Raw genomic sequence first — 27,877 nt, 5'->3', positions numbered from 1 at the left:
CAAGCTGATTTGCCCCGGGCGTGAACAATGTCATATATCGTCTGGTTCTATTTAGGTAAAGAGACGGGATAGTATTTCGTCGGTGATAGTATTATAAGGCAATTACAGAATGGGTAAATACTATATCATTCTTCTTCTACTTGACGAGTATCTCGTCGTTGGTAGAACTTTTAGCGATGTGGTATTTCAGATCACTGTAAGTTCCACGTTATCCCCGCGCCCGTCGCGCCCGGTTACCGGTCCCGCTGAATAACACAGGGGCTGGCAGTCTTTAATAGTATCTCGTCTGTGGTTTGGCCATGCCACTTTTGTCTCCACATCATGTTTAGCCTGGAACAGCTCCTATATCAACTTTAGCATGGAACAGAACCTACAACATCTTTAGCAGGAAACAGAACCCATTAATAAATCTATGGCATGGAAAAAACTGTAGAAGAGGTCCATAGCGTCATCTAGGGAAAATTAACAAAATTATCAACTCCAACTTGGATAATTAGCAGTAGATAGCGTTATAGGTTATGTCGATCGCAACATCCTCATGAAAAATAAGAATAATCGCAATAAATACTCCATATAGTGCTGCTGAAAAAACGTTCACAATTTCTGTGACTTTTCGTAGTTTTTCATGGTCAGTGTAGGAATAATGACACTCCACGTACGTTTCATGGTGTGTTGCATAATCAATGCGCGTTTACTATGTTCCGGCGATAACTTCAAATCGTGTAAACACGAGGGAAAGAGACAACACTACACATCGTAGGCGATCATTCGTGGCTTTCTTTTATAGTCATACGGACACCATCTGTTAACTAGAAACGTACGGTTTCCAGCAGCGAAACTTGGGAACTGTGCGCGCGAAAAACAAACAAGCGAAGTTCCGTCGTTTTTTCCGTTTCCATTTGACCGGTTTTATTCAACGTGATCGTCATGACGATAAATAGGAATTTTGTAAATGTGATAATACTGAGTTGGGGTTTCATGTTGGTATTTACCGCATTTCAAACGATGGGGAACATCGAGGTAAGTACGAGAGCAACGTTGACATATGCCTTTGACAACCGAACCAGGTCAGCGGTTTTAGATTTAGATGATCGTGATTTCTGTCACTTCCGCGATATATGTGTACTTTTCAAAAATTCCATTCACGTCTGTCAATGTATATACATACACCTTGACGTGCGCAGTATACGAAATTCAAACGCTGACACACGTAATCTGTTTTCTATTTTTCCCCCATTGTTTCGATGACGTTTCTATTATCCTGTTCCGTGTTGATGTATATACACGCTGTTTTTTCTCAGAACTGCTTTTACATGTACACTACTTTCAAAACACAATTGATGTATTGAAATTTTTTATTTGACTGATTATATGGTATCGTGTATGTTATAGTTATAATTAAATCGTGCAACTTTATGCAAAATAAAAAAGAAATTCTTCTGATTAGTTTCACTGTATTATATTGCACAATTTATATAATAAATTTACAAGTATGATATTATCGTTTTGTTAGAAAAACATTTAGCAAATAAACAAGCGAAGAATCAAAAAAGAAAAAAGAAGAATAAAAAATTTGCGAATAACGAAGAATCATTTGCAAAAATTTTCGATATACTCGTGATAACAAAATAGATTTTATCTGTGTGTTTTTAATAAAGCTACAATAGTTTATCTTAAACCTTATTGTATCTATAAGAAAGCTATCTACAAACACAGTCTGTACTCTTATCCATATTAAACACATTGATTAAATTGATATAACATAATTAATAATATTAGTTAAAAAGATGTCAACTTCCTTTAGAATGTAGTTATAGTTTTCAAATCTTAAAGACAACTTATAGATATTGTCATTTTAAGATAATAAACTCGGAATGAATTTAAGTATTGATATATATGTTTAAATTCCCAGCATACCATATGCAGCAATCCTTGCAGATTTCTCAAAATTTAAATTTAGACTAATAAGATACAGTATATATGTAAATACATAAAATTCACATAGTATTTGATGGTGGTTTTAATTAATATCTGTTTTATGAATATGTTTACTAATCATTGAGTTTAGATAATATATATTTATGAACATTTTTTGATAGATTCTTTAATATGATTAATATCTGCGCTCTAGATTATAGAGATTCATTGGGATATGATACATTGAAATCTATAAGCTTGATCTAAGTCCTGTTCTTATCGGATCAGAGCAAACATTCAATATTTCAGTAAAAATCACATTTGATAAGCTTATATATGTCAAATTGATAATAGTAATTCTAAATTTATATTGCATGTATTCTTTGTAATAGTATTTAATTAAAGTAAAACAGCCGCTGTATCTGAGACGATAAATTCTTGATAAATAGTATGAAGATAACAAGACTATATGTATAGTGCATATGTTTTATATACTTTTGTATGTTGTCATAAATACATTAAATTATGTGTACTTATATTATCAAATGTAACATACTTCCTCATGTACCAGTTGGAGAGGAAATTCTCCGTTAAATGTTGGCATCAAATTATTCTAAACAATCAAGTTGCACAACATTAAATGTTTTTGTAGCCGATACACTGCAGAAGCTAATCGTCTCTCTCTCCCATACTTTCGTGTTGCTGTCTTACGTAGTTCACGAATCGACGGTTTTATTCGGGTAGAGTTCGCTAGAGTGTCGTTTGCTACTGCGTCGGCAATGCAGAATTCTAGACAGGGGAATTCAAACATTACTAAATAATAAATACGGATCTTATTATTCTTGTTATACGTAACGAATTTCTTAAGGGAGTAGACTCTCACTTCCAGGATTGCAAGGGTGCGGGACACGCTTTCTCATTTCCCGACAATGCAACGATGGGGTTTTTCAGTAGTCAAAAATGCTAAATGAAAGATCAATCTAGGCCGCAATCGCCCTCAAAAGTCCTATTTTTACGTTTACGAGGCGTAATTCGCATTGTTCGGCAACGTAATTCGCTATTTTCATATAGCTGCGACAACTACATGCTGCCGAATAATGCAAATTACGCCTCGTAAACGTAAAAATAGGACTTTTGAGGGCAATTACGGCCTAGATTGATCTTTTATCTAGCGCTTTTGATTACTGAAAAAACCCATCTTTGCATTATTGAGAAATGACGTATCCCGCACCCTTACAATCCTACAAACGAGTTTACCCCCTTAAGTTGCGACATTCGTTTCTTCTAGAAAATCCTAAAAACATGATCATATAATTTCTATTGTTGACATCCTGACATCCCAGTCAGCAACCTTTTCTAACCAGAATGAGAACAGATTTGAAACAGAGGATTTCCTATATTCAGTTATGCTGCAGATTGTTAGCACACACTAAACTTGAATTTCTTTCACAGAGAACCGTGCTGCAAAGTATCAGTGATGAGGATAAGAGCTTCACCGGCAATGCTTACATCAGCTTGTCGATAATCTATGCTGTCCTTGCCATCTGCAACTGGTTAGCTCCATCGTACATCTCCATGACAGGGCCAAGGGTTGCGATATTAACCGGATCTTGCTGTTACGTCCTTTTCATAGCATCATTCCTGTGGCCTCAAAACGCTATGCTCTATACCGCCTCCGGTATCCTCGGCATCGGGGCTGCATTGATATGGACGGGACACGGCCAGTATCTAACCGAGAACAGCGATTCAGAGACCATGTCTAGAAACAGCGGAGTGTTCTGGGCGATTTTCCAATTGTCGAATGTCGCTGGCAACCTGTTCGTGTACTTTATGTTCCAAGACCCGAAAATCGGCGCTCCGGTCCGAACATTGGTTTTCAGTGTACTGACTGGCTTGGCCATCGCAGGCACCTGTCTGTTGGCTACATTAAGGAGGACGTCGCAGAGATTGGTCCTGGGTGAAGCTGAAGGAGTCTCTAGCGCTGACAGGGAACTTCAAATACCAGAGCCAGCGAGAGAGAAGCCATGGCTAGCCGCTTGGAAGGCCTTCCAGGACGCGTTCAGTCTTTTCCTGACACCAAAGATGCTTCTGCTGTCACTGACGTTTATATACACTGGTTTCGTATTGACGTTCTATTCAGGCGTCTATTCCTCCAGCATTGGATTCACTAAGGCGATCGGCGACCAGCGCAAGAGGCTGGTGGGACTCTCAGGAATCTTCATCGGAATCGGCGAAGTTGCTGGCGGCGCAATCTTCGGCATTTTCGCATCGAAGCTGGCTCGCAATTGTGGTGGAGGGTTGGTAGTGCTCACGGGATTCGGCGTGCACCTGTTCGCCTTTATCACCATTTTCTTGAACCTCCCTAACGACTCGCCCTTCGAGGATACCAGTAAGATAGGATTCATCCATCCTTCGCCGATCTTAGCCATGGCAGGAAGCCTTGCGTTAGGTTTTGGCGATGCTTGCTTCAATACACAGGTGTACTCGTTGATCGGCGTGCTTTTTGTTAACCAGAGTGCCCCAGCGTTTGCACTGTTCAAATTCTGCCAGTCAGTCGCCGCTGCCATCAGTTTCGCTTACAGTAGCAGTCTCAGTCTTTACATACAGCTTCTCGTGTTGACGATAAGCATTGTCATCGGCACCGTTGCATTCTGTTACGTCGAACGCGCCACGAGAAGGGAAGCTGATAACACCACGTCCGAGACAAATAGTACCCTCGTCGAATAAAAACAGACACGAGCCCGACGAATAATTTGTACGAAAAATGCTCAATAGTATATGTAGTTTGTTTTATATCGGAGAGGTTGTCGACATATTTTAAATATCAGAACTGTTATTATTGTACAGATGTTTGTTATATGAACAGATTTATATTAGAGCACGGCCAGGACATGGCATTGACTCGTATATTCCATAACTAGAGTTGGACATTACCCGAATAACAAATGAGATATTATTCTATATTCGCGATTAACTTTCGCCCAACTCTGTCCATGATACAGTTCTTTTTCCGTAACGTCACGCGAGACGTTCGAGAGCAGTGGAAGCTATTTTGTTTTCGCTCTCATTGGCTGTCGACTCGAGGCTCCTCCCACTGTTGGTTGACGTGGTAGGGATAGAGAGCGATGTTACGGAGGGAAGACTATACTTAAGAAACTACGTCTTCGCGGAAAGATTTGAATGAAGAAAAGGAGATTGTTCAGTATGTTAAATATATGTTAAGATTGGGATGGTAATCGTGGGATGAGATCATGTTGTTACATGAGATTTTTTATATATGAAAATAATGTAAATGATTGATTTTATAATTAATATGCAACTGTACAGCGACCAAGGTGAAACATGTACAGTCCGTTTAACGAGTAGAGTCTGTAAACAATTGTTACTGTTGTTCGGTTTACGTATGCTGATCTGACTCGTTGAATGGACTTTCAGCATTTCTTCATATAGGGTAACTATCAAAACAATGAATTGTTATATATTTGTATCATTATAAAGAGCGATGTATATACCTCGAATTTTCAATAGTATAGAAACGATCCGTTATTTAATATTGCTTAGGGTAAGTACGAAATTTGTGATTTCTGTATGCCATCTAGGAGCTGACTTAATTTTCTGTAAAAATGTTTAAGCAAACTATACGAAAGTCTCTAAATATATTTTTTTTTAAATTTCCTTCGATTAAAATTGTTCAAAACATAACAAAATCTCAAGGCAACAATCAGTATTATTACAATCGTGTGGAAGATAGTAAACGAACCTGGATGGACTGTGGAAAATGAATGAAAATGTAATTTAACACGAGAAATTCAATCTTGTCATCTCATATCTCTATCTTGAAAAATGTTATCGAAAATTGTTAATTATATTCGCATTACTTGAAATTTTGTTATACGTGAATGAACATCTCGAAATCAGCTGTTGAACAAATCATAATATATTGTCATAAGTCTGTATTGTACATATATTTAACTGTACAAAAATGAAAACAAAAATATCGATACTATTACGACAATATTAAGACAATTGATGCAATGACATTGATCGTCTATTCTTATGGAAATTCCATTAAATAAACAACTTTTTCATATGCACATGTTTCGAGTTGTACGTTATCCCACCCAACTGGCCTAAAATAAAATTTATATCTCAAATATATCAGACAGGAAGAGCAAATTGTACATATCCAACTACAATTGGATAAGTGGAATTAAACGTCTATTAAAGGCCACTTTTCTACTGAGGACAAAGTGCTGCAGCAAGCTTCAGCACATACAGAGCGGTGTGAAAGTTGCAAAACTGATCATATTATTCAACAAACTTTAACTATATTGTCTCTTGCATAGATTTTACATTCTTATTTAAAGAAATAAATTTGTTGAATAATTCCTCATGGACACATCTTTACAATCTCAATAATCTTAAATCAAAAATATTAGAACGCGTCCCATAAACTTATTGTTAACTTATATGTATGAACAATACTCAAAGAAAGCGACACGTCACCATAGCGTGTGTTCTAAGACATTTTTCAATTTATTTTGAAATTACTGAAACAATATTTAACTACACGATGTTGTTCACTGTAAGATTGAAGTGGGAATAAATAATACAGACCTAAAATTTTGTTGTCGGTTTGGATGAAGTTAAATTTGTCCCTCCTCGATTTCAAAAATAAGTGCAGAGCCATCAGTCGTCAAGTTGGCACAAAGATGCTGTTCCTCTTCTAATCCAGTGAGATTCACTGACATGTGTTAACAGCAAAATGTATAAAACAAAGTTGGACGAATGGCCAGTGGTAGCTAAAACGCCTCGTCTTTCGCTCGTCTTGTACACTGGACAGTGGTACACAGGTTTAGGAATAAAATCGGCTTTTCTACCGGGTTGTAGCCATATTACTGGTAGAACATCAAACATGATTTTCGGCTTCGATTCATCTATGGCTCCGATTTCTCTGTTCCACCGAGCGCCTTCTAGAAACAAGCCCTAAAAGAAAGTTTAAAAAATTACGTTTTTCTTGGAAATAATAAATAATAGAAAAAATGAGAGAGGAAATAGTAATACTGCTATTTGAAATGTAGATAATCTTCAATCTTTGAAATAGAATATCTATTTTGTTTTTGTATCACACACCTTTATGTATACACCGTAAGATGGTGTAGACTTTACATTGGTCTCAAACTTAGTCACATCAAACTCAAAGTCTAGTCTGTCAATTGGAATTCTGTTTTTCCGAGCAAAGTTCTGCAAAACACCCGTGAGGAACGACTGAGTGAAAAAGAAGCCGGATATCCAGAACACATTTGGTGAATCGTGATCGATCCAATTTTGAAAGAACTCTAATCTCTCTATCAAATCATTAATATAGCTTCCAAGTGGTTTTAGGGATGGATAGGACTTCTTGTTCCAAGCTGCTGGCACTTTGCCAATGCTCATGCTCGTGAAGACCTCTTCCAGTTCCGCTGACATTAGAACCAAGCCCTTGATGGCTTTTTGCACGTTCACCAGAGTGTTTCTAAGCACGTCCAGGAGATCGTTGAATCTGATCAGCTCCTGACGGAGGACCGTGTTCATGCTGTTCATATAAAGCACAGGATATTTTTTAGCCACTTCTATAACGTCGAAAGGAGGTCTTATTTTGGACTGTATGTCGTCGCATAAGCTGAAGACCATGGCGTCCACGTCTCGCTCGACCCCAACTCCACTGATCTGCGGCTGTGTCAGCAAAGCTCCATCTAGAAGCTGCATGGATTCTTGATTGTCCTTTGTTATGTCCGCGTTCTCGTGTAGACCGTAGACCTCAGGCTGCTGATTAATTGGTAGACTTCTGATGTATGCTATGCAACCCTGCTGATCAGTGTTGACAGGCATGCGGTACATACAGCTTTTTGAGAAACAGTACCTGTAAAAGATAGTAACTAGTAAGCTTCTGTATTTCACTTTATTGTCTTCTATTTATTTATTCTTGCTGACAAGGAACACCAACCAACTTGACACGAATATTTTATAGATGCGTAAGTATCTATAAATGTGCAATATACTTACTCTTGTTGAGTGACAACTGGGGGATTGTAGAATCCTTCAAGTATAGAGATCAGCAGACGTCTATCCTTATCATCTGTAACGCGTCCACCATAATTACATTCGCCTGTTAGATAGAGAAGCGCAGCAAAAGGCACCTTGTCATAGTCATTCAGGAAAAGCTGAAAGAGTTCAATGATTCATTAAAAGCCTGGTTAACACGTTCAGACTAAAACTGATAAGATCGCTAAGGATAAGATGGATTCTTGGGTAGTTCACCTGCAATTGTAAAATACTAATCCGCAGATCCGACTCGTTGAACTCGTATGGAATATTCCAACCCAAAGGTCCAAAGTTACGTCTCTCTTGGACGACAGCATGGAAAAAGCACAAAGCAAATAGCAGATGCCTCCACTCTACTATCTTTCTGCAACTAGCATAAAACTTAGGGTCCGATATAGGATCATTCAAGTAACTTCTGAGTAAATTATTCTTCAACCCTTTTGGGGGTTCGTTGGTCATCTTCACGCCGTTCTGCAGAATGGAAATAGGGAAATCCTTCGACGGATAACTAGTCAACCATAATCTAAATTTCAAATTCGTATTTTCAGGGGTGATGATTTCACTACAGATCCTATCAAGCTCATTCATCCACGAGACCGCCAAGTGACAATTTTGTAGCACCACCCATTCTCCAGTTGTAATACCCACGTTGATCATGTTCGCGGCTATGGGGCCCTGACCTTGGCCCAGAGATATGGTCATGAGATTCTTCTTCGATATCCCATAGTTCTCTGCAAACCTAATCAGCCCAGCCATTGGATCAGATCCAGGGGATAAAATGAAAAGAAGTGGAGTCACGTTGCTGGAGTCGTTGTAGGACGCTTGAAGGTTAAATGGAGGAGGTTCAACAAAGTATTGTCCCATATGGTGTATGATGAAGATCCTCACAGCCGCCACGATTTTATCCGGCCTTATACACCTGAGGATCACCAGCTTCGTCAAGTTCTCGGTCACTTTCTCAAACGGAGGAGGAAAAGGATTTTCCTGAGGATTGGGCAGGTCGTAGAAGGCCTTCCACTGACGTGCGTCCTTCTGGAAAGACTCTTTCAGGTTTCCAAGTCCTCGCAGATCCGTAGCTCTGACCACTTCGGACCAGGACCTATCGGTCAACCAAGATGGATCAGGATTAGGGAAAGGATTGTCTAAACCTACTCCACCGGTCAGCAAGAACGTCCAAAGATTTTCTTCCAACTGTCCAGCGGCGCGCATCAGGCCAATGCACAGGACGAAGGAGAATATCAGCTTGTCTTTCTCGAATAGAGACCTGCACCAGAGTTGAGAATTATTTTCAATTTCCATAATTCCACTAAAATGATTGATTTCGATTGAATTTGTAGTTCTTACGAAAAATGGTAGCAATATACCGTATTAACATTTCGATTTTATAAAGTAAACTAAAACTATTATTTATTAACTGGAACTGTATTTTGTCCTACTGAATTCAATCGTTATTCGAAATATCCTTTGCCCAATTCTGACCTGCACACATTCCTGTAGATGCTCGCAGTGAAGTACTGGTTCATGCTCTTTATCCGGACCTCCAGGTTCTTGGTCTGCTCACTGTGGGCTATTGCCATGACATACAAATGGATGAACCACACCAAGGAGTACTGGTACATAGGGTCTATATTCGTCAGCTCCGAGATGCAGAAGAAGAGGACGGAACTGTGTTCTGAAACCGGTTTATACCCGTTGCGAGCGTCGTCGATCTCTATGGCTGTTTTGGCAGCTATCTTCTGCTTCGCTTGAATGTCCTCGGACAGTACTTTTGAAGAGGACAGTATCGTGATAGCGGTTTCATCCTCCAATATATTGCCCTCCGATAAAGACAACACCTCCAAGATTTTGTTCTCTATCTCCTCGAGGATCTTCCTGTTGTTAGCACCCTCCACTATCATCTGATTTTTACGCTCTTCAAGAATAGGCAGGTCTTTAGCAACAACAATACCCAACAACTGATCCTGCAAACCCTGCGGAGTGATCATGAAGTTCAACAAGGTCACCTTGACGACCACTTCCGGCAGATAATGAGGATTCCTCAGACACGTCGTAATATAGAATCGGAAGTCGGTGTTGTACTCGATGACATTCTCGCCGAACTTCATGTACAACACACCACGCTCCTTGTAGATGTTTTTCAGCAGCACCGGCTCGAGTATAGCATCGATCTCCTCTAGAATGTTCTCCAACAGAATGGGTGTACCAAGTTGTATACAAGTTTCGACTATCTTCACGTAATTCGGGTCGGAGAGTTTGATGACGACCAATTTGTTCTCCTTCTCCATGTTCTTCACCCATTTATTCGCCTGATTCTGAGGGTCAATCATGAGCGGCCAACGGTCAGCGTTCTTCACGATTATGCCATTTTCCACGGAATAATTGTCCGCAGGTAGGCCAAAGATAGTCCACGCTCTGATCTCTACCTGCTTACCAAGAACATCGACCAAACTAAACTTCGCGCCACAGGGGATCTTAATTTTCTGGCAGGACGAGTACCACTGAGCAATCAGGCTAGTCCTGTAGTCGATCGTGAAGGCTCCTAGGTAAGCTATCACTCCGGAACAGAGCAGTACGTCGCCTATGACGTTATGAAGGCTCTCGCCTAACGCAATCGCAGTTTCATTCCACCTATTCTTCTCCCCGCTCAAACCGCCCAGCAGCTTCTCAGCTCTGCCCAGCTTCTGCATGCTGTAGTTGATCTGATCCTCCAATTTCTTCTTCTCGCGCATGCATTCGGCGAATTCGTCGTTCAAAGCCTGCAGTTTCTGGCTGACATCCTGAAGGAGCGCTCTTTTCGCATTCAAAGCCTCCATCTGCAAGGCCAGAGCAGCTTCAGCTTCCGCTAGCATCTCCTGCTTTGGCTTCACCACCTTGATCACCCTGTCATAGACCTCCATGGCTCTCACCCATTTGCAAAGACCTTCGCAAGCGGTTGAGACCTTCTTAACGGCTTCTGGTTGAAAGCTCCTGTCGTTAATGAACTTATCGCGGATCTTCTTCATGTACGCCGGCGGCACATTGTCCTTGTCAAAGTTCCTCAGGCTCTCGAGGAACTTCATGTCACCGAGGACCTTTATGGAGGCTGGCCAGAAGTCCTCCACCGTTTGACCTGTCGCTGGGTCTGTCACCTTCTCGGGCTTCACGCCTTTTAACACGCAGACAGCTTCCATTACCAATCTCACACCCGCTGGTGGACTCTTCATAGATCGAACGATGGTTATATCCGCGGGTTTTAGGGTATCCAACGCAGCCAGTGCAGCTTCTAGAGCAGGAGTGGCTTCAGCGAGGTCGCTCTCGCAGTCGTCCTTGATCGCCTGAGACGCTGCAGCTGCTTCATTTGCTAACGCTTCTTCGGCAGCCACCACCTCCTTCCTTGCCTCTATGTTGATCGTGTCCTGTTCTATCGTGATCATAAGCTTGTTGCTCAACTCGGACTGCTTCATTAGCTTAGGCTGCAGCTCCTGCAGCTCCTCCTTCATTACCGCGATCTCGCCGGCTGCGAAATCCAGCTTCTCTAAACCAGTCACGTAGCGGTTCTGCTGCAACACTATCGATTGAGTCTTCTGGTCGTACAGCTTGCCCAGAAGCTTAATCAGCTGCAGGAAGCTCGTGGGAGTGGTATAATACCTCCTACCTAAGGGTAGAACACACAGAGGAGAAAGTGACAGATAAAGAAATTTGAACTCAAATAAATAAATTGAAAAAGGAAATAAACTAATAAAGATAAACCAAGGAAGAAGAAGAATAGAAGTGGTTCCAGTTACATGCTACAATCTGTATATATACATATAGTATCTCCTACCTTGCGTTTTAAAATAGTCCTCGCTGGCGTGAGTAATGCTCGTGTGAAACTCTTTAGAAATGTGGACACACTTCTCCCGCAGTTCGTCGGTGATCTGCAGGTTCTGCAAGGACATCCTTGCCACCTTCTCTAAAGCGTCTTCCGGCCAAATAGTGTACCAGTCGATGGTGCAGCAGTTGATCAATGACGGGAACATCCTGAGGCGGTTCCTGAACGCGTTTCCGATCGGCGACATGGTCAGGATCAGGTGAAGATTCTTCACAACTCTCTCCAGGAACAAAGCGTACAAAGTCATCGGTGTAGTCTCTCCCTTTTTCCCGCCAGTATCGCGAGATAAATTCGACATCTTGTCCATGATCTCAGCCTTCTCCTCAGTGTTGTACAAATTCGGTATGTCTGCAGTGTTCAGGATCATGTTTATGTCCTCCACAAAAGACTCGGTCTTGATCTGATGATCCCCGAAAAGGAAACTAGTGGACTTCCCGTCACAGCCGACGCGCAACAGCAGGTTCTTCATGTCCTCCCGCCACTCCGTGAATCCGTACGTCCTGGTCATCTCTATTTGATGTATCACATACTCGCACATACTAGTTGCCAGTTTAGCGCAAGAGCTTCTGCCAGATCCGCCAATTCCTACCAGAAGAGCATGACCGTTTTCTTGAAGAAGTATACGCGAGACGCGCGAGATGTGATCTATCGCGTACCTAAACAAGACCAGGGGCATTTGAGTCTTCGAGAGCATGTTGTACTCCATCAGATAGTAGTCCATCTTGCTCTGCAGGTCCTCCAGGTCCACCACTTCGTCGTACACCTTGGGATCGGCGTCGGGCTCGATATAGTTGCCGAAAAAGAGGTCCCGAATGTGTACAGCTTTAATTCCCTTCTCCCCCTCTTGCAGAAACCGAGATAACACCTTTTCCAGTGGTTGACGCAGCTGATCGTAGCAGGTGTACTGAACCATTTGGAACAGAATCTGCTGGTCGTTTTCATCTATTAGTCTATCATTGAACACTCGATATACTTCGTGGATCCATAATCTAATCAATTTGTCAGGGTCCTGCAATCTGGAGGCTGGGACCAGGAGGATGCCCTTGATGACTCTGCTGAAATCTCGCAGGTTGAATGTATAGTGACTCTTAGTTGGAGTAGGCAAGAACTTCTGGATCGCTGCGAAATATATGTCAGTGGTGGCACTGACTATCATCTTCCCTAATCTTGCGACTTCCTGAGGGAACCCCTTTGAAAAATGAGTGTCCAGGATCGTGGAGAAGATTTTGGACATGGTTGCCTCCTCGAACACGTCGATGCCGATTATGTGCGTGTGGCGAGTTAATCTAGAGGTCACCACGTTCGAGCTACCACCCGGTGGCAGCATTGCAATGATCAGAAACATGTCCACCAAGTATAACATCGTTGTATCCTTCACGTCGAACCAATGCCCATGATCTACCCACTGACGGATTAATTCGACGGGTGGCTGAGCACCATAGACTTCTTTCTGTGGCACGCTCAAGTCGTCCACGAACAGAATACATTTCTTTCCCATTTGCGGACCGTAGACACCCTTTCTTCTACGGTCTAGCTTCGACATCACCATTTCTTGCGTTTGATAGGCTGTGGTGCACGCGCTGAAGTTTATCACGTTTTCTAGGTATTTGTCTCGGTTCAAGGACACTAGGTAGTCCAAGATGACTACCGATTTGCCGGTACCGGTTGGCCCAACGAATAGAAGAGGTATTGATCTATATAGTAAGTTTGTTAGGAAGAAGTTCTGGATCACTACCTCGGAGGTCGGCACGATTAGTTGATTAGATTTTGACTCAGGGAGTAGCGAAGTCTGGAATACAAAACTGGAGGTCATGAAACAATGATTTTATTTTAATATGTGTAAGCGCATGTACCATTAAGGTTGTGTCCGTCCAAGATATCCAACTGCCATTATTCCTCTTGTCATATATCCACTCGTACACTGTACCCTTATCAGGAAATAGTTGCTGCTTCGACAACTTAAATGATTTTGGTCTGGGACACTCTTCATCATTACCCAACAACACTTTTCTTATATAAACATCAAAAGATTTCCTGCTGTCGCTGATCAACACTGAACACATGCCCCAAATCATGCTGAACAACAATATACATTGCAACCAGACTGTGCTAACCTGTGTCTCCTCATCCAACATCGCAGTGAGAAGTTTTGTGAAAGACTGAAACGTCAAGTATTACCTTCACGAAACTATGCTATCAACAACTATCCACTGTCTAACAGCTATAACACTTACCAAGAACATATGAAGCTCCGATACCGGTATAAACGTCTTACAATATCGGCTTATAAAGTCGAAAATCGGTACTGTTAACCAGTCAACCAACTCCACGACAAGTTCGAACTGCTCAAACAGCAGCTTCTCTTTAAGATACTTCTTATACGACTCGAACAATGCGTTCCAACCTAGCTGAGAAGGCTCCATATAGATCATTCCACATCGGCTGACAGTAGCTGGTGATGCATGCTCCAGGTCTTCAGGTTCAAACATCATATTCATCTTATTCGACATAGTTATGATCTCCCCAGACATCAGACAAAGCTTCTTATTATCATCGAGCACTGTGTTCATGCTTTCTATCCAGATTGCATCCACAGGGCCATCGAACACTATCCACTTGCGGTCCACAGAATAAGACTGTGCAAACTCTCTGAACATATTTGCTAGAACACCATCGCTCCACTCATGAGACACTGGATCAAAGCTGCCGTACAACTGTTCCAGAGTGATAGCCTTCGGGTTGATGATCTTGTAAACAGTTTGGTACTCCCTCATAGTAGCCCGTCTTTTACCTGCCAGCTCGCCTAAAGCCTCTGCTAGACATTGGTACGCCATTGTTTTCCCACTAAGCGTGTGTCCAACAATCATTAATCCATGACGCACTAGGATCATCTCATAAATCTGCACTATCTTCTCCATGTACCAGGGCGTAGCTTGCAGATTTCTCTTTTCCAAGATCACTTTCAGCAAATTGATCAATTCGTCTCGATCAGGCTGAGGTAGTTCAACGCCAGGGAACAAATCTGTATAGATACCATTGAACAGAGGAACATCTTGGGCCAAGAATTTTGGAAGATTCACATCAATGATAGCTCTGAGAACCAACATGGACTCGTTCTCCATCGGATACTTCAGTTTCAGGTTCCCAGCAGCAATGAGAACAGTCTTCACAGCTCGCATGCCGTAGTCATAGTGATTCTGCGAGCTGAGCTGCTCAGAGCACAGTTTGTACGTGTGAACTATCTTCTCTGCTAAGTTCTTGGCGTCTATGAAACCGAAGGAGTATAAAGTAATCTCTCCGATCATGGCGTAGTCAGGTACCATCATGGCCACAGAGCGAAACAGCACTTTAAGATTATCTGGAAGCTCCTGGCGACCAGCATAACCAGGGTTCATTGTGATTATGATGTAACACGTGGGATTCAGCTTCAGCTCCGTCCCCTCGAACATGAATGTCTCCAATTTCATGCTGATGGCCATTTGTATGGACAGGATTTGCTGTGCTATCACTGAAAGCACTTCTAACTCGATTCTATTGAACTCGTCAAAGCAGGCCCAGGCACCAGACTGAGAGAGTCCCTTGAAGAACTTCCCCATCGCTTTATAATCAAGACCATCAGAGCAATTGAACACGACGCACTGTTTGGCGACAGCTTTCGCCAGGTCCTTGGCTGTCTCTGTTTTACCAGTCCCAGCAGGCCCCTCCGGAGAGCCACCAAAATTCAATTTCAAAGCTCCCATCAGAGTTCTGTAACACCTGTCAGTCAAAGGTGTGATTACCAATCTGGCCGTGTTACCTAGATACTCAAAGGCATACAATATACTGGTGGTGATCATCGCGACAGTGATGGTGTTACCCAGCCAGTAGTACCTCAACTGCGATATCCAATCAAAGTCCATCACGTCCTGCACCTGATTCTGAACAAGCAACTTGACTACATCTCGTGCATGGACGTCAATTACGATCAACGCGTTCATCGTTATCCTAGCTCCAGAATCTAATTTTCCCCTGACCAAGGCAACAGCCTCTTCAATTTGATAGTTGCACTTCATTAAATACCTCGCTATGCTGCGAGTCTCGAAGGACTCGCAAACCTCGCTGGTCCAGTGCACTTGGCTAGCACAGATCACGATCTGACCTGGCCAGGAGAATATCCACTCGTCCCTGGGGGTAGTGAAGTATGCTATCACGCTCTCTTCAGCAATGTCGCGGAGAGAGGTTACCATAAGCTTCTCCACTTGGCTAAGCCACTTTTCAACCATGCCCTTTGCGTCCGCAGGGTATATTTTCCCACTGAACGGGACGTATTCCTCTTGATCTGACAACATCCCAATGATCTCCTCTTCTGCAGTGAACCGCAGCTTGCTGATGCCTTCGAAGCACTTCTTCAGGTGTGGCTGGACTCGTTGAGGGTCCTTGGTCTCGGATAGTATCTCCAGCAGCTCATCGTTGGACAGGAAGAAGAACCTCGGGAAGAACAGACGCTTCTTTTCGAGGTAGTCGTTCAGGCCCTTCTGTATTTCGTCGAGCAACTGATTGCACAGCTTGAACTCGTTCAGCATCTTCGGCATGTCTGTCGCGTCCAATACCCGTCTGTTACTGGCTACGTACTTCATGATTGTGCGCCAGATCTTGTCCATCCGCCGGAAATTCTTCGCCTCGGTAGGCATCTGCCGCATGATGTCCTCGCTGCTGAAGATCGGCTCCAGGTACATCCAGGTTGCCTGGCACATCAGCCACTGGTCGATGATATCCTGCATCAGAAGCAGCTTGTCCTCCCACTCTTGCATCTCTTGTTCAAACGCTTTGACGAAAGGAGAGCTGCGCATCGTCTGCGCTTTGAGAATGTGATCGTCCAGCTGCATTTGGATGTCGTCCACGGATGTCAGGATGTCCACACCTGTTTCAGCATTGAGCAAACTTTTATTCGGATAACAGATAATGAATAAGAGTGACGAATCAAATTTAATTCGTCTATCACTATCAAATAAATATTCAATCAAATAAGAATGTATTTAGAAATTTCGGTCAAATTTTAAGAAAGTAAAATAGAACAGAATCTTATTTTCCCTGGTAGCAACCTCTTTAGATTTGAAATAAATTAAAATCGTACTAAATTCTGTCATGTATAATATCCTAGCATTTTTTGCAAACTTTCAAAGCTATAATTGCATAAAAATCCGCAGTCTACTTATAACTAAAGCTACAGACGAAAATGAAGCTATAAAGGGTGTCTCAGGTTTAAAGTGCCAAACTTCGTCAATGTGGGTCTAAATAAAAAGAAAATGTTATATTCCTAAGTTATAGTCTTTTAATGCTCAACTCTGACCTGTCTCACGGTACGGGGTCAGGTCGAAGAATATGTTGCTCCACTCGGCCTTCATCTTCTGCAGGTTCTGCTGCAGCCCATGCTCCTTCACTGCAGCAGATGCGACCTCCTCTAGCTTGCTTATGTGAACTAGTAGCCCAAAGTCTATCATATCTGACAGGGAACTGGTTTCCGTTGGCACGATCTCCGCATTCGCTATATTGCTAATCTGATTCCAGTGACGCGCTTCCAAGCCTGGAGTGCAGATAATTTGCAAAACAGGGATCAGTTGTTTAAACTTCTCCACCTTCCCGCGAACGGTCTCCACGATCCTTCTAGCACCAGGAATGTCCGTTAGGACACGGGCCAGTCTGTACAACGTTCGCCAGATGCTCTCCGTGGTCTCGCTGATCTCGTCAGCGTCTAGATCCGCAAAGGGACCGTAGTACCACTTATCATAATTCACGTGGAAGCTCAACGCAGTGTGCCAGACCGTATCCAATGTGTTCACGATGCTCGCCATCCCCGGTAATGTTAAATACGGGGTCAACTCTATGTCCAACAGAGATTCTTCTTCGTTGATCTCCTCGGCTTCATTCTTTATCGCGTCCATTCCAGTAGAGAGGTGTTCCACCTCCTTAACAGAGTCTTCCATTTCGGATATATTCAATAACGGAGGATCCTTCCGTTTGAACTGGTCAATCCCCAGCTCCATACTTCTGATCGTGTGCTCGAAAGTCTCCTTTCTTATGCGCAACACTTCCTCCAGGAACTCCTTCCTCATGTTCAGCCTGGCATTCGCTAGTTCCATCACAGTGTCCATTTCTTTTGGCCACGTGATGGCGCGTGAACTTAGGTTGATGTCTTCCGTCGTTGGAGGCTGATAGTCGAATAAAAATAACAGCAGCTCGATGGAGCGAGCCAGTTGTCTTTTCAAGTTGAACATGGTCGAGTCTCGACTCTCGCATAAGTAGCTGTACAGTTCGACTACGTCTCGAGTTCTCTCAGGCATTTTTGAGATGGTGTCTGCTATCGTGTCGAAGTTGTAACAGAGGTCGCGATTGTTGGCACGGAGTTCGTCGGCGAAGTAATCGCAGATCTGACTGCGGAGGTCGTGGAGGACTTTTCTTAGGGTCTCGTTGACTAGGGAGCAGTCAATCTCGATCATGTTCAAGGGAATCTGAAAAATACAGTGTGTAAGATGATATCCGCAAGGACATAACTGACTCAGATTGCCCTGAGGGGCACTGCTCTAGCTCAGACTGCTCTGTGGGGCACTGTTCTAGCTCAAATTGCCCTGTGGGACACTGCTCTGGCTCAGATTGCTCTACAGAACACTGTTCTGATTCGAGACATCTTACCTTAGAACGAAATAGAGTGATCTCTTTTCGCAGATTATCATAATCTCTTATCCGGTGCTCAAATTCGCGCAGGAACGGAAACGGTTCGATCCGGAAGAAATTATCTAAATTTTGTTTAGCTTGCCCGTCTAACAGATACAGCAAATCGTTGTAGTAGTTCAGATAAATTCCTGGGCCCGTACTGTGTACGCTGACAACGTCCAGTATCTCGCTAATTATTTGCAAGACCTGTAAACAATAATTGTAGCCATCGAAGTTATCATTTCCAATAAACAATATATATGTACTATTGTTTTCACCTCTTCTTCGTGTTGCGATACACAGAACAGATAATCCTGACATTTTAGTTCAGGGAATAAAATAGTTTCGATCCTTGGGATAAATGTTGCAATCTTAATGATGCTATCAATGCACTGTGACATCATTGTTCGTACTTCTATGATGCTTGGTTTACAACGCAAATAAGGAGTGCCAAGTTCTGGTTCAATTATTATCGTTATAAAGGGAGGTCTGAAATACACCTATGATAAATATTATTTGGAGAACATGCGAGACCAATCCTTGAAGATAAGTGTTCTCCTACTTGTAAAACATCAGGTCTTCATAGTCACCCTCGAAGTAATTTCCATTTCTGTATTCTATAAAAAAGTCTCTAATATGTTCCAGCGTTTTCATTACTATCATTCGTAGCTGTTTAGACAGAAGAGTGTTCACACTGTGGAAATAATTTTTTAGCAACATGGTGGATGCGTTATGATGCTCCTCAATTAGGCAAGACCAAATATGCTTCTTTTCCAGGAAAATTTCAGCAACATCAGCCAACCATTCATTCATAAGTTTATTCCTCGTTTCTTCGCACAATGTGCTCACTCTGGATTCTATTTCGAAAGCTGAGATAGGGAGGTCCCCTATATCTTGAATTCTCAGTAGCATCATGTCTTGATACCTGACAAATTAGAAACCAATGAGATATAAAATAAGAAAACTATTTCGCAGAACAATAACTATAAAATACCTATCTTACTTGGAGAAGTAAAGATCTTGAATATCTCTGAGTATGTCATTTCCAATAAACAAATTGTACTGCATATAATGTTCGGCAATCAGTTTAGGCTGATGCCAAGGAACTGGTGCTCTTATAGTGAGAAGTTGATACTCAACAGGTGATGTTTCTGTGCGTAGTCTTCTTCTTTCATTGACATCCAAGATGATACAATCGAGAATAGTATATTGAAGACGTTGTTTGTAACTTTCAATAATTTCTAGCTTCAATCCTTCTAGCAATTCGTCGAAGCTAAAGAAGACTTTATTAATAAAATAGTATCAACACATGTAGGATTAAAAATAATTTAGGTGCTCTTACTCTTCTCGTTCCCGCAATTTGCCAATAATATACTTCTTTGCTTCCTCAAGATTATTATAATCATAAGTGTCTAATTCAATGGTCACAGTTTCGCTACTACTCAGACAAATTATTTCGCTATCCTCTATTTCGGCGTATCTGCTCTGCTGCTCGTTAATTTCTCTTAATAAACTATCCCTTTGTTCCTCTATTGACCTTGGCATTTCAGCCTCGTAGTACTGGAAGTCCTATAATTTATTAACATAATTATTACTAGTTATTTAATAATAAAGTCTGTTCCCTATACTGTAATTTGTTTCATTGTGGAACAAATAAATTGATATTCAGTGCTACTAATTTTATGACAATCGTTTTTGGTCAGCAGTAACCACCGTGGCAGTCAACATGATAGTAAAATAGAATATTTTAAACACAATTGAAGTTTTATTTAATGTTACGAATCATATTAAATAACAAGTATGGAGTGTTATGTGGCTACAATAATCAGAATCATGTTTCCCAGCACTGGTTTTTCCAAATGCTCTTGCTAGGGAAGACCCTTATCTATCAAACCAGGTATTACATATGAGTTTAAATGATGCTATTAATCTACCTATAAAGTGGATGTGTGAAACAAGTAATCCTCGGTAGTATAGTGGTCAGTATCCCCGCCTGTCACGCGGGAGACCGGGGTTCGATTCCCCGCCGGGGAGGAATTATTTTTGTTATTTATGAGTAAAACCAATTTTTTTACAGCCAAATATACTATTAGTTTTTGTCTTGCTTATATAAACTTTTAGATTATACATCACATATGTATGTTTATAAACAATAGTAGTTTAATAGTAACATATTAGTAACAAAATTCAAAGAAAATTGAACCTCAAATTCATTGTACTCATTACGTAACATGTTGAGTATAAGTTCCATATCATATGCAATATTTTACATCATTGATAATTAGTCGTATGATTGTGATAATATAACTGTACCAATGTAAGCATAAATGTTTAATTTATAAACATATACAATGCATGTGTATAGTATAGTATAGTACTATGTATAGTGCGATGCACCATCAAGTATAGTCGGTAAGTTAGGTCCCTGACAGCATCATTGATTTAATCACCTAACCTGTCGCTTCTACTTATTATACTTTTTCTTTCAGGTTTGTTATTCCACTTTGTGCTTAATTTATAAAATAATTATGACGAAAAGTGGTCAGTGAACGAATTGTATAGTTTTGTCTCATTACTCTCCGTTATTCTTCGATTTTGCTCATTTTTTTAAACAAAACATTTTGTAAATTGTACTTATATACATAAATAAAAAAGATTTTACCTCCATTTCTGATGAAACATCTTGCCTGGCATCTTTGAACTTCTTAATCTTCCCAACTCTTGTAAAGGTTCTCGATTGTACCCAAGTACCATCAGCTAGATCTTTCAAACTAACAATATTATTTGGTAGAAGATGCACATATTCGTTTACAGGTCCTTGTTGCGTCTCACCTTTATGCTTTCTTTCAAACTCCAAGGAAGGATACGCAAGCTTTTGTTCGATAACCTGAGGACCTACTGTATAACTTTCTTTCTCTTTCAGTAACCTTTGTTTATAAAGCTGGTACACCGTCGATGTAAATATGCTTCCGAAATCTTCTGATAATTTGATGTACCTATTTAAATGTTTCTTCGATGTGATTTTTGTCCAAGAATGACCCGGTAACGTCTGCTTTCCTTCGGTCTGCCGACACGACGACCAATCTATAGATTCGACTGATTTGACCGCTGGCACCCATGGTACTTGTGTAAAATCATTTCCATATTTCTTTCTCTTCATTGTTCTACAAGCATATGTAAGATGTAAATGCAATAATTATATTCACGTAAGTGATCTTTTACATTAATCTTTACAGTAATCTTTTATACATTTTTTTAAAACTTTATTACGTTTGAATACTTGATAAAATAATTACAATGGTAACTTTGTTCGTCTTAGATTTATAAAAAAATAATTTGCTATAGAATATTATTTATGTGTAGCCTAATGGATCAAAATCAATAAAAAGTTTCACATCTCATGTAAAATTCCGATATTCAATACTTTTCGCGAGAAATTGTAAATTATATATTATCAACATTACCTTTATATTTACAAAAATCGTCTCAAGTCGTTAAAGTAGAACGTAGTCAAGTAAAAAGCATAGCAATCATAAACAAGAACGTTACTATGACGATAGCAATAGGTTTTAATAGTAAAACGGACGGAAAGATCAGAGAAGAAACGTGAATTTATTTATTAAAATATATTATGTTATCTTATTGTATTCGTAGATACAATGTATTTACATTTTAAATACATCAACTTTGTCAAATCGATCTGAAATAAATTTGTTACCTGAAGAACGCTTCACGATATTCTCCGACTATATACTAGTTTGTAAATTGTTTCCAAAAGATGCAATTTAGTTGTTCGAATAATTGTCCCGTTGCACTTCATTGTCTTCACACTGTAGAGATACCAAGAGATACTTTACGAAACAACGAACGCTGATCAACGCTGATCCGCTGATCACGCTGATGCTGAAACATGTGAAACATGTGTTGATGCTTTTCTTCTGCGGAGCGGGAGATTTTAAAATTGTACTTTGTCAAGAGCAATCGAGTGGGGGAAATCATCAATGTAACACAGTGCCTCTGCAGGCCGCTTGGAGTACTATGAATTTTGAATTGGTTTTCCGTTTGCAACTGAAGAATGTCTCGTATTTAGGAAAGGACCGAAACTTTGATACACAGAGTGAAAACATACGGTTTTTATTAATGTGTGAAAAGTCAGTGCAGTCGAAATAAAGGAAACATGAACAGCATACGGGTGGGAAAGAAGGAACAATTGCAAAATATACAAGTTTTTATCCGCGTCAGGTAAGAAACTATTTACTTCTCGACTGTAAATAACTTTCGTCTCAACTACATATACTTTCTTGTAGGCCTATAAATGCGGCCGAGCAGAATGGCAAATCGTCAACTATAGTGGAAGTTCCAAATAATAGGGAAGTGGTAGTACACGAATTTCCGAGGGATAAAACTACGAAGAAGTTTATATTCGATCATGTGTTCGGGCCTTCTTCGAAACAGGTATAACAAGTTTCGAATAACTTCCAGTTATTGTGCTTGTCATTTTAATCTGAATTCCTTCTAAATTGTATCTCTTCAAAACAAAATTCTTTACCTTAAATTAACTATAGGCTTTGTTAATTATTAGATCGACGTTTACAATGCTGTTGTCAGTCCGTTATTGGAGCAAGTTCTGGCTGGATACAATTGTACAGTGTTCGCGTATGGACAGACCGGTACTGGGAAAACCTTCACGATGGAAGGAATTAATGCTGATCCAACTTTACATTGGCAAAGTGTAAGTTATTCGTTTGATAAGATTAAAATGAAACTGTTCATTACTAGACTGTGGATCTTTATGCAAAATAAAAATTGTCTGCATTTGGTATAACATACAGGAGCCACACATGCATTTATTTATTTTCTTAAACATTTTAATTCACTGGTTTGAATTTAATCTACTCATTTAAATCTGAAGTTTACTTGTCAATACTGTAATAATGTTAATATAAATTAATCCATTGTACAGGATTCAACTGCTGGCATGATTCCTCGGTCTCTAAGCCACCTGTTTGATGAGTTACAATTACTGGAAGCACAGGAGTTCACTATTAGAGTCAGTTTTCTAGAACTGTACAATGAGGACTTGTTCGATCTTCTGTCAGCTACTGATGACAATTCCAAAATAAAGTATAGAATACGAAATTCTGTGTGTAAACATCTTCTTAGTTTCATTATATTAAAGGTTGAATAACATGTGTTTAATTAGGTTGTATGAAGACACATCGAAGAAAGGAGCTGTTATAATCCATGGATTGGAAGAAATAACAGTACACAATAAGAGCGAAGTTTATAAGATTCTTGAGAAGGGATTAGAAAGGAGACAGGTTGCTGCAACACTGTTGAATGCTCAGTCCAGGTCACTATTTTATTTATTTTACATAAATTCAATATATATATATCAATTAATGATTTTAAAAATGATTGTAGTCGATCTCATACAGTATTCTCGGTCACGGTACACTTGAAAGAGAACACCTTGGACGGCGAAGAAGTTTTAAAAACGGGTAAACTAAATTTGGTGGATCTAGCAGGTAGTGAGAATGTTGGCAGATCTGGGGCCATTGACAGAAGAGCGAGAGAAGCTGGTAATGTTAATCAATCGTTATTAACTCTCGGTAGAGTCATAACAGCTCTTGTTGAAAGAGCACCACACATACCTTACAGGTAATGAAATAGTTTGTCTTTTTATGTAAGGAGAAATATTTTATTTCATTTTTATCCATTATTCATACAGAGAATCCAAGCTCACAAGACTGTTACAAGAGTCATTAGGTGGTCGTACGAAGACATCAATTATTGCAACTGTTTCCCCAGCTTGTATCAATCTCGAGGAAACTCTGTCTACATTAGATTATGCTCGCCGCGCGAAAAATATTACTAATCGTCCCGAGATAAATCAGAAACTATCAAAGAAAGAGTTTCTCAAGCAATACACTATAGAAATTGAAAGATTGCGACGAGATTTATTGGCTACACGCGAGAGAAACGGTGTTTATCTCGCGAATGACAATTACAACGAAATGAAAACACTGATTTCTCAACAGGACAAAGATATACAAGAGAAGATTAATCACATTAAAGCTTTGGAGAAAGATATGCAAAACAAAGAGGTAATTATTTCATGAATATTTAATTTGCATCGTTCATTGCAACTTCCTTGTTCCTTTTCAGGAAATATATAACAAACTTAAACTGCAAAACATCGTGCAACTGCAAGAATTACACAAGACCCAAAACATATTAACGAATACAGCAGAAGCTTTGAAGTCGACGCATCAGAAACTAAAACTCACAACACAAGAAAGAGAAGAACAAAAATATTTATTAGAAAAACATGTTAATACGGAACAAGCTTTACTATCTCAAGCTCAATCATTGTTGAATGTTGCGGACACAGTGACCGCAGATTCGCAAAAATTGCATGAGAAAATTGATCGTAAAAAGTAAGTTAATAAAACTCTGAAATTTTTCTATATATTCATAACATTGCTTACATAAAATTCGCAATATGTTTTTAGATATGCAGAACAGAAATTTGAAACCCTTGGGGAACAATTTAGAAACAGTGTTCGCGCATGTTTCGAAGACATTCAAAGTGATATCTGTAAATATGGAGAAAATTTGAAGAGTTTTTGTACATCAGTGAAAAATAATATCGGTAAAACTATAAATCTATCGGACGAAAATATTTTTTTAACAGTGATTTAAATTTACAATATTTTGTGTCAGATGCTGAAACCATCATGAAGTGCGATGCTACTGATTCAAGTATCCTAATTAAAAAAGATTCAATGATTAACAGTTTAAAGGAAACGATAAATGAATCCGTATGTGATTAATGAATTGTATAGTATCTTTTCTTGTTTATATATCGTTATATTTATTGATAATAATTTATGCATTCCAGTATTCAAGTTATCAGAATTGGACAAGAGATGAGATGCGGAGCGCAGCAAACGCGATCGAAAATGAGCATGATGTTTTCCGAACTTTTTCACTGAATACGGCCGAAAAAATTAATAGAATAATCGAAACTAAAATTACCGAGAATTTGCAATTAGTTAAACAGAATTTATTGGACAATATAAGAGGGACTGTAACTCAGCTAAATGAGATGATAAATTCTTTTTGCGACGAGGGAAAGAGTGCTTGCAACAGTATTCATGGAAATTTTGAAGTTATTAAGAAAGATGTGGACGAAATTTGTAAAAGGCAAGAATTTACGGAGAAACAACGTTCGTTTGTGAAGGTACAACCATTTTACTGCATAAATTTATAATAATGTACTAATGTACTCAGAATGTATTATTTTTCAGATAATGGAGAATGTAACTTCCGAGTTCAATCTTCTAAAGCAGAAGGCGAACGAACATTTCTCTATGGTAACTAGTAAATGTAATTATGTTTGTGACATTTGTCACCAAGTCAACGATCACATGACGGATACTTGTAATAGCAATATAACATTGGGGAACGCTCTGCAAGAACATATACAAACCCATTTGGAAGAAATTGGAAACAATGTAGTTGTCGAAACGGAAAAGGTAACTCCGATAAAGATTTTGATATGTTACATGTTAGAAAATTTACAATGGTCACGTGTAATTTTGTTTCGTTAACAGAATGAAAACATAGTAAACACAACTGTAATAGAAGGAAAGAATCTGGTGCACGAATTGAAATCTAATGTCGATGCAACTTCTAATATCTTGAAGAAGTATACAAATCTTGTAGAATGCAATCTGGAGGAACTCTGTCAGAATATGGATGACGATAAAAATAATGCTTTTGTCCTAGTAGATGTAAGTTCGTAAAAAAAATTGTAACAAGCAGATATTTCAGATGAAACATTTATAACTGTGATGTGTTACAGAATGCTAATAAGATACTCGACAACTCAAATGAAAATTACGCGAGTGTGATGAAGGACGAGGAAACTGCGCTCATTACTATGTGTGAAAACATATCTAGTAAAGCGAAAAATCTAAGCACAGAGTCAACTGAATGTTGTCACAGAAATATTGAAGAATTGCACGCAGCTATGAGCGATATCGATCAATTCTTCGACAATGAAGTACAGCACGATGTACCCACAGGTATTGTATGCTGAAAACTGAAATTTCTTGGAGAATTAAAATTGATTGATTTATTTTTATTTGTAGGAACAACACCTGCTAGAAAACAATTTTCTTATCCTCGACAATTCACTGTAACATCGCCGCACGAACGAATTCTTCAAAGATTCAGAGAAACTAGGAGATTAGTTGAAACATCGGAAGACGATGTAAGTGATCATAATGTGTTCCGTTAAATAATGTGAACACTTACATTTCTTCAGAAGCGAAAATAAGCTTATGTCCTTAAATTTTACAAACAAAAATTTCGATTGGTCAGAAATGAATATATTATTTTTTTACACATATTTATAGGATTATTCGGATCTGGGTGGTGAAATGACACTAAAACAAATTGCAAACTCAACTGCTATATCCGATATTACGGTGACGTCATCACCGCTTAATGCTACATTTTTTACACCGTCCATGAACAGCGAATTGTTATTGAAGGATTTCAACTCGAGCAAACCTACAGATCCTAATGAACTTTTTACATCAGCGTTGGATATGTCGGGAGTACACGTCCAATCTCATTTTTCATCTAAACCTAAGAATTTAAATGATTGTAAGTATCCAATGATCTACTGATTATTGGAACAGAAAACAGGTTTTACACTCCAAATTAATCCTTTCGTAAATCAAATTCATCCTTTTGCAACAAGCTGAATACGATCTGCAAAATGATGAACTTGGAATGCAAAATCTGTATAACGTCAAGTGTATTTCAATCTAAAAAACGTGTTTGTATTCTTCAGATTTGCAGAATGAAGATAAAGAGAATTACAATTATAATTCTCTCCCTTACGAAAAAACGAAAGACCCTCAACCGTTGAACCTCAAACGGATGAACAATTGAGCAACATTAGAAGAATCAAACTTACATTCGTCGTACTTGTCATTCTTGAGCTATTCAAGAATTCGAAGCTGAGGTTTTAAGTTAATCTCCGTTTATTGCTATCTTTTAGCCAACATATTCGTACTTTATAACCGTTTAGATTCTAACAAAAACATTACAAATCTTAAATCATTGGTACAATATCATGTTTTACTTAAGAATCTATATCGATATAATTTTTTAATAATGTATAAAATGATGTAAATAACAAATATTGTCTATGAACTTTACGAATGATTGTAACAAAACGTATAAACTAATTGTAAGTGGTATTAAGTAAAAAATAAAAAATTTATTATCATTTTTATATATGCATATTTTACTATT

At 39.5% G+C, this 27,877-nt stretch overlaps 3 protein-coding genes and 1 non-coding gene across 10 annotated transcripts; 3 read left to right on the top strand and 1 right to left on the bottom strand.

Annotated features, from left to right (window-relative positions):
- The first annotated feature begins 576 nt into the window (after positions 1 to 576).
- LOC143218053 (UNC93-like protein MFSD11) lies at positions 577 to 6,011 on the top strand. Of its 2 annotated transcripts, XM_076442997.1 has the most exons (3): positions 577 to 1,020; positions 3,370 to 3,470; positions 3,551 to 6,011. In XM_076442997.1, exons 2-3 carry the CDS (start codon positions 3,446 to 3,448, stop codon positions 4,642 to 4,644), a joined length of 1,119 nt encoding a protein of 372 aa, XP_076299112.1. In that variant the 5' UTR covers positions 577 to 1,020; positions 3,370 to 3,445; the 3' UTR covers positions 4,645 to 6,011. The 2 variants fall into 2 exon arrangements, with proteins under 2 accessions (XP_076299112.1, XP_076299111.1); XM_076442996.1 differs by having other exon boundaries at positions 580 to 1,020; positions 3,370 to 6,011.
- Positions 1,540 to 23,460, bottom strand: Dnah3 (dynein heavy chain 3, axonemal). Of its 6 annotated transcripts, none has more exons than XR_013010960.1 (17): positions 22,260 to 22,685; positions 21,204 to 21,705; positions 19,884 to 20,110; positions 19,545 to 19,814; positions 19,104 to 19,466; positions 18,820 to 19,030; positions 18,521 to 18,748; positions 17,181 to 18,339; positions 14,086 to 16,751; positions 13,705 to 14,010; positions 11,804 to 13,640; positions 9,481 to 11,635; positions 8,218 to 9,265; positions 7,963 to 8,120; positions 7,051 to 7,819; positions 6,535 to 6,903; positions 1,540 to 2,706 (listed from the first exon to the last, which is right to left on the bottom strand). XR_013010960.1 is itself a non-coding variant. In XM_076442966.1 (17 exons), the coding sequence occupies exons 3-17, from the start codon at positions 21,699 to 21,701 to the stop codon at positions 6,607 to 6,609; spliced, it is 12,192 nt and encodes a 4,063-aa protein (XP_076299081.1). In that variant the 5' UTR covers positions 21,702 to 21,705; positions 22,260 to 22,444; positions 23,091 to 23,460; the 3' UTR covers positions 6,426 to 6,606. The 6 variants fall into 6 exon arrangements, 5 of the variants coding, with proteins under 5 accessions (XP_076299081.1, XP_076299080.1, XP_076299083.1 ...); XM_076442966.1 differs by lacking the exon at positions 1,540 to 2,706 and adding an exon at positions 23,091 to 23,460 and having other exon boundaries at positions 6,426 to 6,903; positions 22,260 to 22,444; XM_076442965.1 differs by lacking the exon at positions 1,540 to 2,706 and having other exon boundaries at positions 6,426 to 6,903; positions 22,260 to 22,684.
- Positions 20,504 to 20,575, top strand: Trnad-guc (transfer RNA aspartic acid (anticodon GUC)). Its single transcript has one exon. It is a non-coding gene; the product is annotated as a tRNA-Asp (tRNA).
- On the top strand, positions 22,412 to 27,841 carry LOC143218048 (kinesin-like protein Klp61F). The gene is made up of 17 exons (XM_076442975.1): positions 22,412 to 22,783; positions 22,849 to 22,996; positions 23,124 to 23,273; positions 23,505 to 23,665; positions 23,745 to 23,894; positions 23,966 to 24,202; positions 24,273 to 24,648; positions 24,710 to 24,981; positions 25,057 to 25,196; positions 25,268 to 25,365; positions 25,446 to 25,787; positions 25,855 to 26,082; positions 26,161 to 26,340; positions 26,412 to 26,634; positions 26,701 to 26,822; positions 26,968 to 27,220; positions 27,411 to 27,841. Exons 1-17 carry the CDS (start codon positions 22,719 to 22,721, stop codon positions 27,509 to 27,511), a joined length of 3,246 nt encoding a protein of 1,081 aa, XP_076299090.1. The 5' UTR covers positions 22,412 to 22,718; the 3' UTR covers positions 27,512 to 27,841.
- Positions 27,842 to 27,877: the final 36 nt, after the last annotated feature.

This window comes from Lasioglossum baleicum, chromosome 18 (assembly GCF_051020765.1).
Source record: "Lasioglossum baleicum chromosome 18, iyLasBale1, whole genome shotgun sequence".
NCBI lineage: Eukaryota > Metazoa > Arthropoda > Insecta > Hymenoptera > Halictidae > Lasioglossum > Lasioglossum baleicum.
Note: the sequence above shows the minus strand (reverse complement) of the source record. Positions and strands in the feature narration are given on the sequence as shown.

Excerpts from the sequence above, each read along its gene's own strand:
- Dnah3 (XM_076442966.1), bottom strand. The coding sequence starts at position 21,701 with ATGAAGAGAAAGAAATATGGAAATGATTTTACACAAGTACCATGGGTG. Across the intron at positions 20,111-21,203 it reads ATGTTTCATCAGAAATGGAG|GACTTCCAGTACTACGAGGC; the intron begins GTAAAATCTTTT and ends AATAAATTATAG. Across the intron at positions 7,820-7,962 it reads CCAGTTGTCACTCAACAAGA|GTACTGTTTCTCAAAAAGCT; the intron begins GTAAGTATATTG and ends TATCTTTTACAG.
- LOC143218048 (XM_076442975.1), top strand. The coding sequence starts at position 22,719 with ATGAACAGCATACGGGTGGGAAAGAAGGAACAATTGCAAAATATACAA. Across the intron at positions 24,203-24,272 it reads GCACCACACATACCTTACAG|AGAATCCAAGCTCACAAGAC; the intron begins GTAATGAAATAG and ends TTATTCATACAG. Across the intron at positions 26,635-26,700 it reads ACAGCACGATGTACCCACAG|GAACAACACCTGCTAGAAAA; the intron begins GTATTGTATGCT and ends TTTTATTTGTAG.
- LOC143218053 (XM_076442996.1), top strand. The coding sequence starts at position 928 with ATGACGATAAATAGGAATTTTGTAAATGTGATAATACTGAGTTGGGGT. Across the intron at positions 1,021-3,369 it reads AAACGATGGGGAACATCGAG|AGAACCGTGCTGCAAAGTAT; the intron begins GTAAGTACGAGA and ends TTTCTTTCACAG.